At 52.1% G+C, this 19555-nt stretch overlaps 1 protein-coding gene across 1 annotated transcript; it reads left to right on the top strand.

The window, feature by feature from the left end:
• The first annotated feature begins 272 nt into the window (after positions 1-272).
• Positions 273-11441, top strand: LOC122387024. The gene is made up of 8 exons (XM_043376831.1): positions 273-595; positions 2322-2581; positions 3007-3144; positions 4139-4348; positions 4885-5025; positions 5439-5576; positions 6575-6629; positions 11276-11441. Exons 1-8 carry the CDS (start codon positions 273-275, stop codon positions 11439-11441), a joined length of 1431 nt encoding a protein of 476 aa, XP_043232766.1.
• The last annotated feature ends 8114 nt before the right edge of the window (positions 11442-19555 follow it).

Here is a 19555-nt window from a genome sequence, read left to right as displayed (position 1 = left end):
TTGCGAAAAACTAGTAACGATAGTCAATTTCTATATTGGTTACCTGCATAAGACCTGTCTGCCTGACTGCCAAGCTTGCCTGCCTAATATGCAACAATACGGGTTGCATTACAAAACATGTCGTAATACGTAATGACATGTCGTTTTGTGACGTGATTAGACACGACGCTGCACGAAATGTCGTAATGCGTACGACGTAACGCTACGTACTAGGCCACTGATTTATGATGAGTAGAAACGTAAAAAACTGTAATTCTGCGTTCCAGATGGAGATGACAGCTGTGAGTGAAGACCTGGCCGCCCTTCGCCGGGAGGTGTCCGCCCTTCGTGAAGTGGTGGCTGCCCTTCGTGAAGAGATGTCCGCCCTTCGTGGAGTGGTGGCCCCCCTTCGTGAAAAGGTGACCATTCTGAGTGAGGTAGTGGCGAAGGACCATTCGGACACGCAGAAGCTCAAGGGGGAGAACGCCGCACTTCACGATGCGATGGTCCGCCTGGAGCAGGCAGTTATCGAAGAGCGGACCACTCGCCAGACCGTGGTGGAGGATCTGCGGCAGGAGGTCCGCCGGCGAGCGGCGCCATCCGGCCGTCCCCAGGGGTGAGACTGGGAGGCAGCAGGGGTGGCTGTGGGGGCTGAGAGATTTCGGAGAGCTGTCATGGTGAAAAGTAAACGTTCTTTGTAGAAGGTGTAAGAAATAAACCACCACTACTGTTAACGTTACTGTTACTGTTAACCCCTTGAGACCCTAATTTTCGCGATTTTTTTAAATGCGTGGAATAATTTCAACCATATTAAGGAAGGAGCTGTTTCAAGACCTGCCGAAACTTTTTCTTCAAATACATTTTGTTGTCACTTAAATATTTGTGGCACTTGTCATTGACTCGTAATGTTAACTGTTTTTCCATCCTGGATAGAGGCTTTCATACGTCATATGACATTAGGCTCCGCCCACGATTGCGGCATTGACCCGTGCCCATCAGCGACCTCTGTACAAACGACACCGGGCTGCCATATGTAAAGGACTATGAATTTCGCTGACGCTTCACGTGCTATGAATCAATTGCAGCAGACGGTCAAGTAAATGTTAGGCTCTTGTTGACTTTTGTAATATAGGACCAAGATGACCATCACTCCTCAACCCACTACTCACACGTGCTTCGAACAAACGTTAACGATTCCTAACAAATACGATTTTCGATGTAGGATATCTGTTTGAAATACGAGCGAGCCTTATGATGTGAAGCGAAGGCAATTAACTTATTATTGCGTTGTTCGATGGCTGCATAGCGATGTACAAATCGGCAGCTACTTGGTGACATCCGACATCCCATTATCGCATTATCTGCAACGCCATAGGCTTTAAATACACTGGTGAATATTTCCTAACCTTATGTCAGGTATATGCCATCTGCCCGTCATTTGCAGCTTATAAAAAAAATAAAACAAATATCAGCGAACATATCACTATTGTACAAGCAATGCGCATAGAGCATTTATGGCTCCTCAGTCATCATGTCGCTCTTTGGGCACTGTCAGCCAAGACGTTATCGCACAACTCCGCCGGCTTTCGCCACCGCTCGACCATCCCTGCTCCCCGCCACAGCGAGAGTGACCGCGCGCCGGCCCGAAACCGCCGCAGGCCAAGACCACAGAGGCTGTGACTGCTACGTAGCTGTGACGTCATAACGTATCACAGACTGACTGGTGATAGCCTCTACACACCGGGTGAAAATATTGCTCGAAATTTAACATTACGAGTCAATGAGAAGTGCCTGAAATATTGAAATGGCGATAAAATATCTAAATTGTAAAAGTTTCGGCAGGTCTTGAAACGGCCATGTCCTGAACTTGGTTGAAATTCTTCCACGCATTTAAACATAATCGCGAAAAACTAGGGCCTCAAGGGGTCTGGCGTTCACAGTAGGTCTTTGAAGGTCGAGTAGCTTGTAATTGTAATTTCCGCCCAATCAAAGAAACATGCCTTGAATTCGTACCATTTTTTGCAAGTCAGCCGTTTAGTCTCGATCGTATTGTTCCAGTTTTCGACAGCCGTCCTGCATAAAGTTGGCCAGTTCGGGACATCATATCCCGCACGTATTTACATGTCTTCATCAACAATCGTGTCACAAAATCTAATCGGTCGTATCAAATCGTTCAGAGTCGTATCAAATCAACTCTGAACGATTACATACAACCGAATAGATTTGGCAACATACTTTTGCTGACGACGATATGTAAATGCATATCGTATCATCAAAGGAGCCAACTAAAGTTGTGAGCTTCTTTTGCATTTTGATATATGTACTTTTTCTTGTCTTTCCAGTAAAATTACAAAAGCGTTTCATGACGTCACGGTACAGACGGAGCCGCAGTCATCGGCAGACAGTGATACCACAGTGCTGAGAGAGGCGCTAAGGACCGTGACGACGTTCGACGCTCCGTCAGCCCTTGGCGAGGACCAGCTGACGGCGCTCCTGCAGAGTCTTCCTCGCTTGGAGGAGCTGACCGTCAGGGTCCCGTCCTTCGGAACGGGGCGGTGGCTGCGGCTGCTGCCGACGTCACTGAGGACGCTATACGTTGCCGGTGAGAAATAGTTTAGGAAACGCGTACTATTACTTGTGAATGGTGGTAGGTACTTACATGGTACATAAAGTAACAGTTTCAGTGATATACGTTCAGCGGACATATGTGTGCCATGCTACCTACATGCTACACCAATATTAGCCACTGTATTGTAGATACCTACTTTATACTCTTGCAAACGAATATGACCTGTATGTACTGAACCTGTATGACCTGTATGTAGTGAACTGTATTAATCAACTGATGCATGTATAAGCGTAGTGCATGCATTGTGCACTATGTTCAATTACTGTCCAACAGTGAGGCTCGAACCTGGCTTTGTCAGTGTCGTCTGTGTCAGGGTTTGACACCACAGTGTCAGCCGCCTCCCGACCCGGCAGCAGCTCCGTCCGACTGCAGTCAGCTGACACAGCTCTGTCTGACAGGGCCGGAGGTGACGAAGCCGAGGTGGCCGGGATGGTACGGGAGTGGTCTGTCGGTATCTCTTCAAGGGGTGGCTGCCGACACCATCAGTCACCTGGCCACGGAGCTGGGGTCACGGATTACCCTACTAGTCACAGATGGTGAGCAGCGGTGGAAGTTACTCATATATGAATGGCTAGGAAGGGATAAACAACAGTAGCTGTTCCGGCGCTCAGCGTTCGCTGGCTGTGACGTCACGGCCACCCGGCGGGCCGCGGCCCGGCTGACCTCCAGTGACCTTGAGACGCGCTGCCGGCCGCGTCAGCTGATTGTCGGCGGTGCGCACTGCGCGGCGACCCCAAACGCTGCCGGACTGGTCAGTCAGGTGCAGGTGGCGCTGCCGGGCGCTCCTGAACGGGTCAGGGGGCGACACAGGGACACGAAGAACAGGAAAACTGGCCGGCGGCAACGCTCCTTGCTTGTTATTTTTGCTCTAAGGAACTGCTTTTTTCTAGCAAATGTTCATAAATAACGTGGAGAAGCAGTTTATCCCTGAAAATCTGAAGCCTAAATCAAACCAAGAATAACTGGATACAACACATATTACATGTATTGCAGGTAATGCTGCCTCATCCTAAGGTAAGACGGAAGCCATAAGCCATGGCAAGCTGTAGGATGACAAGTCGTGTGCCGTGTGGTGAATGGTGATGGTCAATGATTTGGGCCTCTATTGGACGTAATATTTACGCTACAAATTTTATAACGATACAAAATTGTTATAATTAGCTACACATAAGTGCTGAACAAAATACTTATGTGAAAAGGTTTCAAAAACTCATCATGATGTCATATTGATCAATTGACATCATGAAAATATGCCTAGTTCGGAATATAATGGACTAATTAGTGGTGATTTTGTTTTATATGTCAAAGACCCATTATCATTTTATTTGTTGAATATTATGTTACGGAAAGTCGCCGTAACTTATGAAATTCACATCGTTTTGATAAAGTACATACATATTTACTCAGACACGGAATTATCACAGCATTGTAGCCACAAACAGTTTTCACTTTGTGTTTTTTACACCTGTAGGTAAGTGTACGATGTTTGACCTAGACAAATGCCTGACATTGGTTCAATCACCTTTCCAGCACAAGTTACTACTATTCCAAGTCAACTTCGTGGTGCCATCATCAGGGTGGGCCCAAACACTATTATCCTTCCGGCCGGAGTCGGTGACAGCGAGCTGACGGAGCTGCGGAGCTCACGGGAGACTGTGGAGCGGCTGTCAGTCTCCGCCGCCGACCTCCCGCTACTGAGGGAGCAGCTGCCGGAGGGCCTCGAGCGCCTCAATGTCAGAGGTGAGATACCACGGATCATGCATGTATTGCCGGTATAATGGACAATGCATATAGATAAACAAATGGACAGGGAGACGGCAAATGGACGAACCGATCAAATTCAGCCAACATCTTACAGCCTTGTTTGTGTTATATAGTATTGTTAGAGTGATGCAATGCATGCATTTGCATATAGTGTGAGCATCAAGTGCATGCATGAAATATTATTGTAGCAATTATTGTAATTTGAAATAGTTAGATTGCAACCACTGCGAACCATATATTTAGGTAGTTTACCAACCTGATCCGTTACTATACCTTGACTGGCTGCCTAGTGCCTAAGCCAATGTGCCTTGCAAAAATCGTAGATAATACTTATGCTGCTCATATTTGAATATTTACGTATGTATGCTGTTGGTAAAAATATCGTTGTGCAGCCGCTCGGCTGTGTCAGTACTGGTTGTGTCAGTGTCTGACACTCTGGTGTCAGTGGTGCAGCGGGGAGCTGGCGGCCGCTCTGTCCGACTGCAGTCAGCTGACACAGCTCTGTCCGACAGGGCCGGAGGTGACGAAGCCGAGGTGGCCGGTACGGTCCCCGTGCAGGGGTGGTCTGTCAGTGTCGCTCCAGGGGGTGGCTGCCGACACCATCAGTCACCTGGCTGACCTGGGACGGACGGTCACACGACTGGAGATATACGGTGAGCAGCGGCAGCACGGACAGGCCGCTGATATACGAGATCAGCGAATGGCGGACACCGAGTAACGGTGTGCCGTTGTCGCACCTCATGGAGACAGGTGTGATACATAGCCAATGTGCTTTGCGATAAAATGAAGCTAAATGAGCTCCAAACAAAATAGAGGAGGACTGTTCACTCAGTGACATATTCGTTCAGAGTTAGTTGATCATACTCATAACAATTGTGTTGCACTGTTCAATGAAGTTCAATGCATTTGCTTAACATTGCATATATCATATAATAGCACTGTTTTACCATTGTCTACTGTGTCCATGAAACCATGTGAATTATTAGGTGTTGTTTCGTTTTGTCATATATCGACATGTATTACAGCCAACTGATCCTGTCTGTATGTGTGTCTGCGTGTTTTCCAGATTGTACTGATCACACGACCGGCAGCCTGGAGCCCCTCACCAGGTGCCGTGGGCTGCAGGACCTATCAGTCACCGCTGCCGACCTCCCGCGACTGATTGGGCAGCTGCCGGAGGGCCTCTGGCGCCTAAATGTCAGAGGTGAGATACCGCAAATCACACATAAAATGCCGGTATATGCAAATGAACAGGGGAGACGGCAAATGGACGAACTGATCAGCCTCAACTAGCAAGTTTCATCGTTAATCGTGTATATTACTCGTCTCGTATTGTGGTGAGAGGGGGAAGGGGTTCAATGGATGCCCTTCGATAGTGTCCATGCTTGTGGCATATGCGTGGAATATTAGTGTAACGTCACGGGGTGATTTAAAAGTTGAGGTACCTACTAGCGATAGTTGCATTGTTACAAGCAGCAAATTTCCGAACAAACATATTGAGTATTAGTGCGAATTCGGCATCCGGAAAATCAGGGATAATTTTCCTGGATCAACGGGATCATTCGGTGTTTTAGGCTGACACCGTGCACAACGCACATGCCAATGAGTAAAAGAGCCATTACTGAAGCAAAAGCAATATAAAAATATGACTTATTGCATCGATAGTCCTCTCAATACCAAATTATTACCGGTGATCCCGGATAATTATCCCTCATTTTCCGGATGTCGAACGCACGCCTGATCGACAACTGACACTGACTGACTAATAGAGAGCTCGCTGACGACGAGTCTGAGCAGACTGACGGGACTGACTGGCCGCGGCCCTGGCGCGGCGGTTATACAGAGTATAGGTGGCGCCACGATCGAAGGCGGCCAGCAGGGAATGCATGGGCATTGCTACAATTAGTAAGCACTTGAGCAGTTATTTCCAATGAGGGATGATTATAGACATTGTGCAACCAATGAGAGTAGCATAAGTAGTTTCATAGACTACTGTATTATGCATATACTTATCGCATATATTTATTATGTTCATATTCACATTCTACATATGACTGCTGGTGCTAAAAAATTGCTGTGCGGCCGCTCGGCTGTGTCAGTGCTGGCTGTGTCAGTGTCTGACACTCTGGTGTCAGTGGTGCAGCGGGGAGCTGGCGGCAGCTCTGTCCGACTGCAGTCAGCTGACACAGCTCTGTCCGACAGGGCCGGAGGTGACGGAGCCGAGGTGGCCGGAATGGAACCCGTTGGCTCGTGGTCTGTCAGTGTCGCTCCAGGGGGTGACTGCCGTCACCATCAGTCACCTGGCTGACCTGGGACGGACGGTCACACGACTGTATATATACGGTGAGCAGCGGCAGCACGGACAGGCCGCTGATATACGAACTCAGCGGATGGCGGACACCGAGTAACGGTGTGCCGGTGTCGGACCTCATGGAGATAGGTGTGATACATAGCCAATGTGCTTTGAGAAATAATGAAGTCAATTGAGCTCCAAAATGGAGGACTGTTCACTCAGTGACATATTCGTTCAGAGTTAGTTGATCATACTCATAACAATTGTGTTGCACTGTTCAGTGAAGTTCAATGCATTTGCTTAACATTGCATATATCATATAATAGCACTGTTTTACCATTGTCTACTGTGTCCATAAAACCATGTGAATTATTAGGTGTTTTTTCGTTTTGTCATATATCGACATGTATTACAGCTAACTGATCCTGTCTGTATGTGTCTGCGTGTTTTCCAGATTGTACTGATCACACGGCCGGCAGCCTGGAGCCCCTCACCAGGTGCCGTGGGCTGCAGGATCTATCAGTCACCGCCGCCGACCTCCCGCGACTGAGGGGGCAGCTGCCGGAGGGTCTCAGTCGCCTCAATGTCAGAGGTGAGGTACCGCAGATCACACATGTAATGCCGGTATATGCAAATGAACAGGGGATACGGCAAATGGACGAACTGATCAGCCTCAACTAGCAAGTTTCATCGTTAATCGTGTATATTACTCGTCTCGTAATGTGGTGAGAGGGGGGAAGGGGTTCAATGCACACCCTTCGATAGTGTCCATGCTTGTGGCATATGCCTGGAATATTAGTGTAACGTCACGGGGTGATTTAAAAGTTGAGGTACTAGCGATAGTTGCATTGTCACAAGCAGCAAATTTCCGAACAAAAGTAATTAGTCTGGGTTGACGACTGACACTGACAGACTACATAGACAGCGTACTGACGACGAGTCTGAGCAGACTGGCGAGACTGACTGGCGGCGGCCCTGGAGCGGCGGTTATACAGAGTATAGGTGGCGCCACGATCGAAGGCGGCCAGCAGGGAATGCATGGGCATTGCTACAATTAGTAAACACTTGAGCAGTTATTTCCAATGAGGGATGATTATAGACATACGAGTAGTGCAACCAATAAGAGTAGTATAAGTAGTTTCATAGACTACTGTATTATGCATATGTAGTCGTGCTTCTCTCTCAGAAAGATGGCGATTCGCTCGTCGTTGTATTGGCTCCGCACCAGGCAAACGTCAGTCCAAGCATCCCGAGTCATCGATGGGTCGGACCGAGGTCAGATCGGTCCCGTGACCCAACGCCGACCAATCACCTCGCGCCAGACACACAGCGGTCACCCCACGCCGTGAAGGCCCGTTCTGCGCGCCGATGATCACGCGGCCGGCAGCACGACGGCGCGGCAGGACCGTTCCGCGAGCCGACAACAGTCTCCGACTACATCACTCCCCGCAAAGTAAGGCAGCATATACCGGTGAAACAAGGCAAGCCACACGCCACAGTCACAGTCATATCACAACAAAACCCACATGATACCAATGCAGCACATCGAACACACGCAATGGGTGCTGTACAAAAATCAAGTGTAACCTCGCACATAACAATCAGACACAAAATGCGCGCTACACCCTAAATAATCTGATAAATCACTAACCGGGAACAAAGAAATCTGGGGGAGCTCGTCTCCTCTCCGATCTCCTGGGACCCTCCCTGGTACCCGATTCCCCACTCTCCCCGGGACTCTCCCCGTTACCCGGTTCACCGCGCTCCCTGGCACCTTCCACGGGACCCGGTTCACCGCTCTCCCCTAGGGAAGTCACTGCAACCACCCCGGAGGTCACGTCCGAGTCATCATCCTCTGGTCCCACGCTGGGCTCTCTGGGTCCGTCCTCAGATACCACAGATGGCGCAGCACGCCCAACACTGGATTCAGCCAACTCAAGCCCGACTCTGGTCCCCTGGGACGCTCTGTTGGGCCCGCCGAAAACGTCAACCGGCGACGCAGCCAGGTCAGACCCCATCTCAACAGAGTTGGACGGACCAGAAACGGCAGCGTCACGGACCAGGGAAGGCGCCACCGCCGATGCGCCACCGACCAACGGCACGTCATCAGTCCTGGCAGCGTCGCCCAGAGTCATCTGAGGAGTCGGCACGGTGCCCTCCGGGACAGCATCGCGAGTGGAGCCCCTCTGCTGTCCAGCATAGTCAGCTACCTGGGGGCTCCCTGAATCGCCGAATGAAGCCGCTGAATCGGGTTTCAGCCGATTATGATGGACCAAAATCGACTTCCCTGTCCCACGAACCTTAACCCGGTAATTGACATCGCCGATCTTTTTCAGCACTGTGCCCGGTTTCCAAGGGCGCACAAATTTGTAATATTGCCCCTTCGGCACAATATTCTTGTAAACATAAACTCCGTCGCCCGGCTGGAAGTTAAACTCGCTTAATTTTTTTCTCGAAAGCCTTCTTGTTCCGCTCATGACGCCTGTTGGACGCCGCGATCCCAAACTGCCGGGAAATACGCAGACTGTCGCACAGTGAATCCACGTATTCAACGACATTCCCGGCTCTGCGATGGGGCGGGAGCTCTACATTCACCTCAGCGGGGAGGCGTGGCTCCCGGCCGAAAACAAGGAAAAACGGCGAATACCCGAGTGAAGTGTGAATTTGAGATCGGTATCCCAGCATGAGCAGTGGTAAATGGATGTCCCACTCTGCATGGTTCTCATCCAAGTAGCGCCCCAGCATGGAGATGATAGTTCGCATCAATCTCTCCACTTTTGCGTTGCCCTCAGGATGGTAAGGAGATATCTTCGATCTCTCTATACCAAGAAGCCGGCAGGTTTCCGTGAGCACGGAACCCACGAAGTTTGCGGCACAGTCTGAATGCAGCCGCCTGGGGCAGCCAAATCGGGAAATAAACTCGTCTACCAAAGTAGTCGCTACTGTAGAAGCCCTCATGTTCGGAAGTGGGTAGACCTCGCACCAGCGGGTAAAATGATCACAAACAACAAGTAAGTGTTTATTCTCACGCTCGGTGGCCGGGAGGCCCGTCAAGAAGTCTATGGATATTGTGTCAAAGGGCTCATCCGAGAACAGCTCTCCCATTCGGGCGCGAGGTTTCGGGGCAGGTCCGCTGTGCGAACAACACCGTCCGCACTTTCTGCAGAACACTTCCACCTCGGTCGCCATTTGAGGCCACCAGAACCGAACTCGAGCCTGCTCGAGTAACTTTTCAGGACCAAAGTGTCCTCCGGCCGGTCCGGAATGCAGCGACATGAGCACGCCCGGAATGAGTTGTTGTGGTACAACAAGCTGCAATCTCTCTCGTTCTCCGGCACGCTGCTTGTACATGCGGTACAACACACCGTCAATAAGTTGCAGCCGGGACCACTGCTGATACAGACCCCGGGCCAGCTCAGACACCTCCGCTCTGCGAGGCTTCTTGCCTAGCGACAGGTGTTGAGCGACCTCCCTGATACCAGAGTCCCTGTCCTGCTCCTGACGGAGGTAACCAATAGACCAGGACTCGGCGGTCACCTGATTGACCAGGATATCACCAGCCTGAGCGGTTCCAGCGGACCGCGGAGACAGCAAGAGCGAGTCCGACCCGTCAGCTGGACCGCCCGGCACATCAGTCTGAGCCACTTTAGAGGAGCGACTGGACTCCCCACTCGACCAGTCAGCCGGACCAGCCAGCACATCAGTCTGAGGCACAGAAGAGCGTCTGGACCCCCCACGGGATCCGTCAGCTGGACCAACCAGCACGTCAGTCTGAGACACTTGAGAGGAACGATTGGATCCACCACTGGATCCGTCCGTTGGACCAACCAGCACATCAGGCCGAGACAAATCAGAGGAAACACGGGGTGGGTCAATCCTGGCGGCAACGTCAGCTCCATCGCCTGCCGTCTGGGTGGCCGCATCCTTACTACCGGGTGGAAAGACACTCGTCCCGACCCGGTGGACGACATCGGCTGCACTCTCAGGAACCTGAGTCGCCACATCCATCCTGTCTGAAGGCCGACGGCTCAGGGAATCGGCCACAGCGTTCTGAGCCCCAGGACGGTAGATAATGTCGAAGTCAAATTCTGCAAGAATTTCCAGCCATCGGGCGATCATGCCTGTAGGCTGTTTGAAGTTCATGATCCATTGCAGGCTGGCGTGATCCGTCCTCAAACGGAACTTCCTGCCGAGCAGATAATACCGAAAATGTTGCACAAACAATACGCACGCGAGGAGCTCTTTGCGTGTCGTACTGTAATTGCGCTGAGATTTTGAAAGCTTTCGGCTCGCAAATGCAATGACTCTCTCCACCCCGTCCTGCTCCTGGAGTAGAACGGCTCCTGCTCCATGGTCAGAGCAATCACAATCGAGAGTGAAGATGCCGGCCCCCGACCCAAACCTGGGTAGTGCAACAATGGGCGCACTGACAACAGCCGCTTTCAAGCTGTCGAATGCTGTTTGGGCCTCGTCCGACCAGCGAAAAGGCACATCCTTCGCAGTCAGCGAGAATAGCGGTGCCGCTATCTCTGCGAACGACCTGACATATTTTCGGAAAAATGACGCAAGGCCCAGGAAACTGCTCAGCTCCTTTGGCGTTCTTGGAACAGGCCACTGCGCCACCTGCTGGACCTTCGCTGGATCCGCCGAAAGCCCCTCAGGCGTCAGCACATGGCCGAGGAACGATACTCGAGTCCGGAAGAGCTCACACTTCTCCGGATTCAGTGTGAGACCAGCCTGGTAGAGACGACCAAGCACGGCATCAAGCTTTTTTAACACATCATCGAAATCGGAGCCGTGCACAATGACGTCATCAAAATAATTGACACAAGTGGCCGGGCGCAGGTCGCCCAACACAACGTCCAACAATCTGGCACACGTTGATGGCGCCGACCGACAGCCGAACGGCATGCGAATAAATCTATGAGAACCGAACGGGGTAACTATCGTCGTTTTGTCTCTGTCCTGTTCGTCAATGCTGATTTGGAAATATGCGCTGTTCAGATCAAGAACACACCACATCTTTGACCCAGAAAGCACATCGAGTGTATCATCGACTCTCGGAACTGGATATGACGACGGACGGGTAACAGCGTTCAGTCGTCGCAAATCGGCGCACATCCTATATTTCCCTGACTTTTTCCTCACAAGACAAATGGGCGAGGCCCAGCCTCCGCCGTCTGTCTCCTCGAGGACGCCCTGCTGGACCAAATCGTCAATCTGGGCTCTGACCTCATCACGCAGATGAGGAGGCAACCGTCGAGCCGGCTGGCTCACCGGGGGATGATTCCCAGTGTCGATAGAATGCGACACAACCGTGGTGTGACCCAGGTGCCCATCAAACATGGAAGAGTAATTACCGAGCACCGCCTGAGCCCTCGCTCGCTGTTCCTCCGAGAGAGACTCGGCAAACGTAAACATCTGACCCGATCTCTGACGCTGTTGGACAGACTCAAGAAGTTCCGGCTCTCGCTGCTCCACGAAACCTACCTCCAGCTGTCCAATCTCTGCACGCTTGGGAATGCTGATATGTTCCGCAGTTATATTGCGGACAACAAACGGCACAGAACTCCCCTCTACCTCAACTACAGCTGGCACAATCTCCAACCCACAAATCTCGAGCGACGGCTCAACAATTGCGGGTCCTACGTACTCGCAGTTGGGAATGCAGGCTGCAAATACTGCCTCCCGTCCCGGAGGGACGCTGATGCTCGACGACATCACCAAACGTCCCACAGACACCGCCTCCGCTGAGACGGAACGGACCGATTCAGCCGGCGCCAAGATGAGCCTGCTGCCTCTCAGATCAACCACGCAGGGGCACACCTGGAGAAAGTCCAAACCCAATAGACAAGGCACATCGATGTGATTTGACACAAAAACATTGAAATTAACTGGCCTACCACCGATATGGAAACATAAAGAGACTTGACCCACCAGCGGCAGGTCCTCTCTGGACTCGGTCTTTGCCCGAACCGATGTCCGACGCAGTCGAGGAGCACGAGGCAACAGATCGAGCACGGACTGACTAATGATGCTTATACTGCTTCCCGTGTCGAGCAAACATTTGCATCGAACGCCAGCCAATGTGGCTTCAAAAGTCATATCCGGTTCCAAAGGGACCCATTTGTCTGGTGCACCCTTATCCCCACCCTTCAGGGCCGCTGAGTCTGTCCCGGTCCCCCCGTTGCCCCCCGGGGAGACCCTTGGTAGTTTCCCGGATATCTGCCACAAACCAAAGCTAAATGCCCACGTCTCCCACACTTTGAGCAAACAGCATTTTTATGTTCACAACGTGCGCGAAAATGGTCCGAATCTCCGCAAGCAAAACACCCTGAACTCTGGCGGGAGGGTCTTCCTCGCGCCTCGACCTTCGCCTCAAGCTCAGCTATCCTTCGCTCGAGACGGGCCACTAACGAATCCTCAGCAGTGGCTGCCAGCTGGCGAACCGGTTCTGTTCGAGCCCCTGCATTAGTACGTTTCGCGGCGCTACACATATTCCTAACCTTCGTGACCGCTCCATCAAATGTGCAGATACCATCGGCAATGATAGCGGCACACAGGTCATCGGGGAGAGAAGACAAAAAGTGATTGTACAGCAGCCCCTCTGACGGCTGACCGGGAAAGGCGAGGGCAACTAGCTTTTTAAACTCTATCACGAACGCGTCTAGCGATCCAGACGGGTCAAACTGGAGAGATCGGAGGGCCACATGGTGATCAACAGAGCTACGACTCGAAAAGCTGGCCCGTAGACCAGCAGTGACCTCAGCAAAAGTGGCCCTCTGGTCGTCCCTCAGGGAATCAAACGCGTCCCGTGCGATGCCCCTAAGACATAGCGGGAAAACATCCAGTTTTTTGGCATCATCCCACCCTTGAAGACGGCTAAAACGGTCAAAGTCGTCGAGGAATCGCTACACACTACTTAGTCCATCAAATGAGGGCAAACTGATTGATGCAAATTGCGGGTTCATCGCGCTACCTACAGGTGACTTCAACTCAGAAATATCTGATTGCTCCGGTTTCATAACAAATCACAGTACCAACCGGCCCACACCTACCATGAGAAGATAGAGGACCTTACGCCTCAGTCTAGGACGACAGCACCGCAGAATAGCGCGGCCGCGGCCCAGTGGCAGCGGCAGCGGCAGAAGACGAGCGCGGCCGCGGCCCAGTGGCAGCGGCAGCGACAGAAGACGAGCGCGGCCGCGGCCCAGTGGCAGCGGCAGCGGCAGAAGACGAGCGCGGCCGCGGCCCAGTGGCAGCGGCAGCGACAGAAGACGAACGCGGCCGCGGCCCAGTGGCAGCGGCAGCGACAGAAGACGAGCGCGGCCGCGGCCCAGTGGCAGCGGCAGCGACAGAAGACGAGCGCGGCCGCGGCCCAGTGGCAGCGGCAGCGTGAGACGAGCGCTGTCGCGGCCCCGCGGCGGCGGCGGCAGCAACAGACGAGTGCGACCGCGGCCCCGCAGCGGCAGCGGCAGCAACAGACGAGCGCAACAGCGGCTCAGAGCAGCGGCGCAGACGAGCGCGGCAACGGCTCAAAGCAGCGGCGCAGACGAGCGCGGCAACGGCTCGGAGCAGCAGCGCAGACGAGCGCAGCAGCGGCTCGGAGCAGCAGCACAGACGAGTGCCACAGCGGCTCAGAGCAGCAGCGCGACGAGCACAGCAGCGCAGACGGGCGCAGCAACGGCTCAGAGCAGCGGCGCAGACGAGCGCGGCCGCGGCTCGGAGCAGCAGCACAGACAAACGTGGCAGCGACAGAAGACGAACGCGGCCGCGGCCCAGTGGCAGCGGCAGCGACAGAAGACGAGCGCGGCCGCGGCCCAGTGGCAGCGGCAGCGACAGAAGACGAGCGCGGCCGCGGCCCAGTGGCAGCGGCAGCGTGAGACGAGCGCTGTCGCGGCCCCGCGGCGGCGGCGGCAGCAACAGACGAGTGCGACCGCGGCCCCGCAGCGGCAGCGGCAGCAACAGACGAGCGCAACAGCGGCTCAGAGCAGCGGCGCAGACGAGCGCGGCAACGGCTCAAAGCAGCGGCGCAGACGAGCGCGGCAACGGCTCGGAGCAGCAGCGCAGACGAGCGCAGCAGCGGCTCGGAGCAGCAGCACAGACGAGCGCGGCCGCGGCTCGGAGCAGCAGCACAGACAAACGTGGCAGCGACAGAAGACGAACGCGGCCGCGGCCCAGTGGCAGCGGCAGCGACAGAAGACGAGCGCGGCCGCGGCCCAGTGGCAGCGGCAGCGACAGAAGACGAGCGCGGCCGCGGCCCAGTGGCAGCGGCAGCGTGAGACGAGCGCTGTCGCGGCCCCGCGGCGGCGGCGGCAGCAACAGACGAGTGCGACCGCGGCCCCGCAGCGGCAGCGGCAGCAACAGACGAGCGCAACAGCGGCTCAGAGCAGCGGCGCAGACGAGCGCGGCAACGGCTCAAAGCAGCGGCGCAGACGAGCGCGGCAACGGCTCGGAGCAGCAGCGCAGACGAGCGCAGCAGCGGCTCGGAGCAGCAGCACAGACGAGTGCCACAGCGGCTCAGAGCAGCAGCGCGACGAGCACAGCAGCGCAGACGGGCGCAGCAACGGCTCAGAGCAGCGGCGCAGACGAGCGCGGCCGCGGCTCGGAGCAGCAGCACAGACAAACGTGGCAGCGACAGAAGACGAACGCGGCCGCGGCCCAGTGGCAGCGGCAGCGACAGAAGACGAGCGCGGCCGCGGCCCAGTGGCAGCGGCAGCGACAGAAGACGAGCGCGGCCGCGGCCCAGTGGCAGCGGCAGCGTGAGACGAGCGCTGTCGCGGCCCCGCGGCGGCGGCGGCAGCAACAGACGAGTGCGACCGCGGCCCCGCAAATATGTATGTATATACTTATCGCATATACCGGGTGGCCCAGAAAAAAACTTTCCAAACTTTGGAGGCCTATATATCAAATTCGAGTACAAATAACGAGCCTAAATTTTCATCAAGTTTGCGTCATTTCTTTGCGCATTGGTATGCCAAATCATAACACTATACCATCATTTTCAAGCTGGGAATCGTGAGATGAATTAAACAAGACGTTTTTGCTTTTTTTGCCGATGTCAAACGGTAGTGATGATTGGGTTAGACGTTCCATGTTATAAAAAAGAATAAAAAATAGAGCACGTGAATGAAACTAACACGTATGTTCTTATTTTAAATATTTTTGTCTCACTTATGTGCCAAATATTCAAATACTGAGCCAAAATGGTGCTCATGGATGCCATTCGTTTCAACACCAAATCATGTTTCGAGCAGGAGTGGCACGGTGCATGGATTACTGCTGATTACCCTCCTTTCAGTAGATCAAACAGTAAATCGACCGGATAAGGAAAACAAACTAAAGCAGACTGGTAACTGTGACAGAAGACCACAGAAAAGCTTATGAAAAACATCATTGCCAACAGATGACAAAAAAAAAACTGGTTGAAAAGCTACCTTCTCCCAGGAATGTCAGCCAGGAAAGCATTTGAGCCACAAGATGGTTAGAAAACTGGAAACTTCTTCCGATGCCGCTGGCACAGAGCCATCGTGGTTGCCTGAGGGAATGTGGCATCTTGAGACCCGAACCATCAATGAGACTAGCTGCCAGTAGAAGTCATGGGCATGGCTCTAGGCCGCGGTGCCGCGGGGTGAAAGTGACCCGTTCACTCACATTTTTTAAACATCGGAGCAAAAAAGTAATTTTTACATGGCATACTTGAAACACGAACCGTTTAAAAAGTAATTTACCGGACACCATGAAAATCACATCATTTACTGAAAATGTGTGCCGCAATGACTATTCGAAGTTTCAATGTTGTATCAATATCACTTTCTGAGAAATATTTATTTAAAGTTGGGAACGTTTTTTCTGGGCCACCCGGTACATATTATGTTCATATTCACATTCTACATAATATATAACTGCTGGTGCTAAAAATTGCTGTGCGGCCGTTCAGCTGTGTCAGTGCTGGCTGTGTCAGTGTCTGACACTCTGGTGTCAGTGGTGCAGCGAGGAGCTGGCGGCAGCTCTGTCCGACTGCAGTCAGCTGACACAGCTCTGTCCGACAGGGCCGGAGGTGACGGGGCCGAGGTGGCCGGGACGGTGCCCGTGGCGTGGTGGTCTGTCAGTGTCGCTCCAGGGGGTGGCTGCCGACACCATCAGTCACCTGGCTGACCTGGGACGGACGGTCAGACGACTGGAGATATACGGTGAGCAGCGGCAGCACGGACAGGCCGCTGATATACGGGCTCAGCGAATGGCGGACACCGAGTAACGGTGTGCCATTGTCGGACCTTATGGAGACAGAAGTGATACATAGCCAATGTGCCTTGCGAAATAATGAAGCCAATTGAGCTCCAAAATGGAGGACTGTTCACTCAGTGACATATTCGTTCAGAGTTAGTTGATCATACTCATAACAATTGTGTTGCACTGTTCAACGAAGCTCAATGCATTTGCTTAACCCGCGCCCCGTAGGGCTACCGGCGGACCCTACCACCCGTAAGGGGGGGGGGGCGTTTCGGCCCCCCCTAAGATCTCGGAAAGTTACCGGCCGATTTTCAAAATTCAAACGGCGTTCGATAGCCCTACCCGGGAACTACCTTGTGACCAAATTTCATTGACCTAGGTCAAACCGATGACGTCACAGGTCGGGTCAAAGGTCAGATTTTCACCGTTCACAGGCATTGCAAGAAATGTGTTGTGAAATCGAGTAAATTGGTAATTTATTGAAAACCATCGATGGTACATTGTTAGTCAAACACATACTTTGCTATCTGAGGTTACTGATACCAGGTCAGGTCACAGTGAGGTCAGGTCACCGGGGGTCACAATATGAAAGTGTCGTATGATACATGTTTTATGGTCCATTTTACATGACAAATGCGATTATGTGGGTTAGGCAGCCTTTGGGGCCAGCCCAGGTCACGTTTTGGTGAAGGTCAGGTCAAGGTCAGGTCAAATTAGGTCAAATTTCAAAGTTGAAATGGGTATAAATGGGTACATAAAATGGGTATTGATTCGATGCAGCTCGTCACGGGGAGTCTAATGGTGGTCTTTGTTTTGCTCTACGAGGTCTACAATGGGGTTGGGAACTCGATTTTTTAAGAATGCATGAAAATGATCAAACTATTTTCACAGAATTTATGGTGCATACCATTGCCTCATAAAATCAATATGCTGAGAGAAATGGGGGAAGAAAGATAGGAAACTTGTTTTGAAAAGTTCTTGAAGAAAGATGCTCTTGATGCTGTTACGTCACATGTCACCTTCTGCGGTTGACAAATAATGGCGCATCTGGCGCACCACAGATTACATGTTATATCAATGGGTGAAAGATGTTGTTTGTTTCACTCTGCCATTTGCGCTGTTTTTAACTTTAGGGGAGAGTGGGGCAATGGCGACACCATAAGCATTTTGCTCAATAGCTTAGCTATTTGAAGCTATTTTATGGTGATTTTGACTGTGGTTATAGCCAAAGGAATAGGCTTTCAGATAGCACCCAGTTTTAGTATCTCAGATCACTGATGACAGATTCAGAGCCTACGCAAAAATGTGGTGAAAAATGGAGGTGCAAAAAAGCGAGGGGTAATGCCGGCCACTAAGTGCAATAGCACAAAAGTCGAAATATCGTCACTGGTATTCATCCTTCAACCGTTCTTTCGATGGAAATTTAAGTGAGAATTAAGAAACGACAACTGTATTCAGCAGTTAACAGTACACTGCACTGCAACGCAAAACTGCACTCGCTGCAACACAACAGCGCGGCGCCAACAGAACAGCAAACTAACCCGCGCCGGGCCGGTGCTCTGAGATTCCGCGCCGGGCCGGGGGGGGGGGGGGTGTGTCTGAACACCCCCCCTTCTAACTCGGCTCCTGGGCCACGTAGCGACACGCGGTAAGCGGCAATCGAAAGAACGTCCAAAATAAGGACGAAAACACTTCGGTCATTTTTTTGGGTCAGGTCAAAGGTCAGGTCACCAGAGGTCACCAAAGGTCAAATGTCCGCTATTTCAACATTTTGGAAACTGCCAACGGCTATCTCGGGAACCGATAGAGCTACAGCGCCGAGGTAAAGCGCATTCGATAGCCCTTTTACAGACCTTTCTGAGTAATGTTCTCAGATTTGACCTCAGGTCAACGGTTTAGCCTCCAGGGGGCAAAAACTCCAAAAATAGCCGTTTTTACGAAAAACGTTTTTTCGACAATAACTTTTGACTCAAAAGAGTCATGACATTACTTTTATTACCATCGTGTTTCTCTCGTCGAGACGCGTCGAATGAACTATATTTTGACCTTGAAAGGTCAACTTGAAAATTTGACCTCAGGTCAAGGTCATGACCTGACCGGAAAAGGTCATGTTGCATATCAGTCGATCCGCAACGTCGAGCCGAACACATCTAAGGCGTTTTCAGCGCTCTAGCACGTCTCTATCAGAAGTTATTAGCGAAAAACTGTTAGATTCTGTTCGTGACCTGAGATGACCTCGGGGACATAACGAGGGGTCAGAGTTGCCATTTTCCGGTTCAATGTGTCCATTTTACCTACATCTCGATGTTTGAGAGTGTCTAGAATAACGTTCGTGCAAAACAGACGCTTTTCAATTTTCTCCCATTGACTTATAATGGAGAGGTCGCAAAATTGACCTGACCTTAGGTCACCGATATCAAAATTCCGAGATATACATTTTATAGATATTGTTGCTCTAATCAATCGCTGAAAGTTTCAAGGCAATCGATCAATCGGTGTAGCTATGACGAGCATTCTTATTTTTTCTGAGGTGAGGTCACTTGGCGTGACCTGGTGACCTGACCTAAGGTGACCTGGGTCTGAAATTTTCACAACATGTGCGGAAAAGATGCACGAACAGGTGTGCCAAAAACGGCGGCGCTCCGCGCCGCCGTTTT

The sequence above is a fragment of the Amphibalanus amphitrite genome, unplaced genomic scaffold, assembly GCF_019059575.1.
Source record: "Amphibalanus amphitrite isolate SeventyFive unplaced genomic scaffold, NRLGWU_Aamphi_draft 000271F_arrow, whole genome shotgun sequence".
Classification (NCBI taxonomy): domain Eukaryota; kingdom Metazoa; phylum Arthropoda; class Thecostraca; order Balanomorpha; family Balanidae; genus Amphibalanus; species Amphibalanus amphitrite.
Note: the sequence above shows the minus strand (reverse complement) of the source record. Positions and strands in the feature narration are given on the sequence as shown.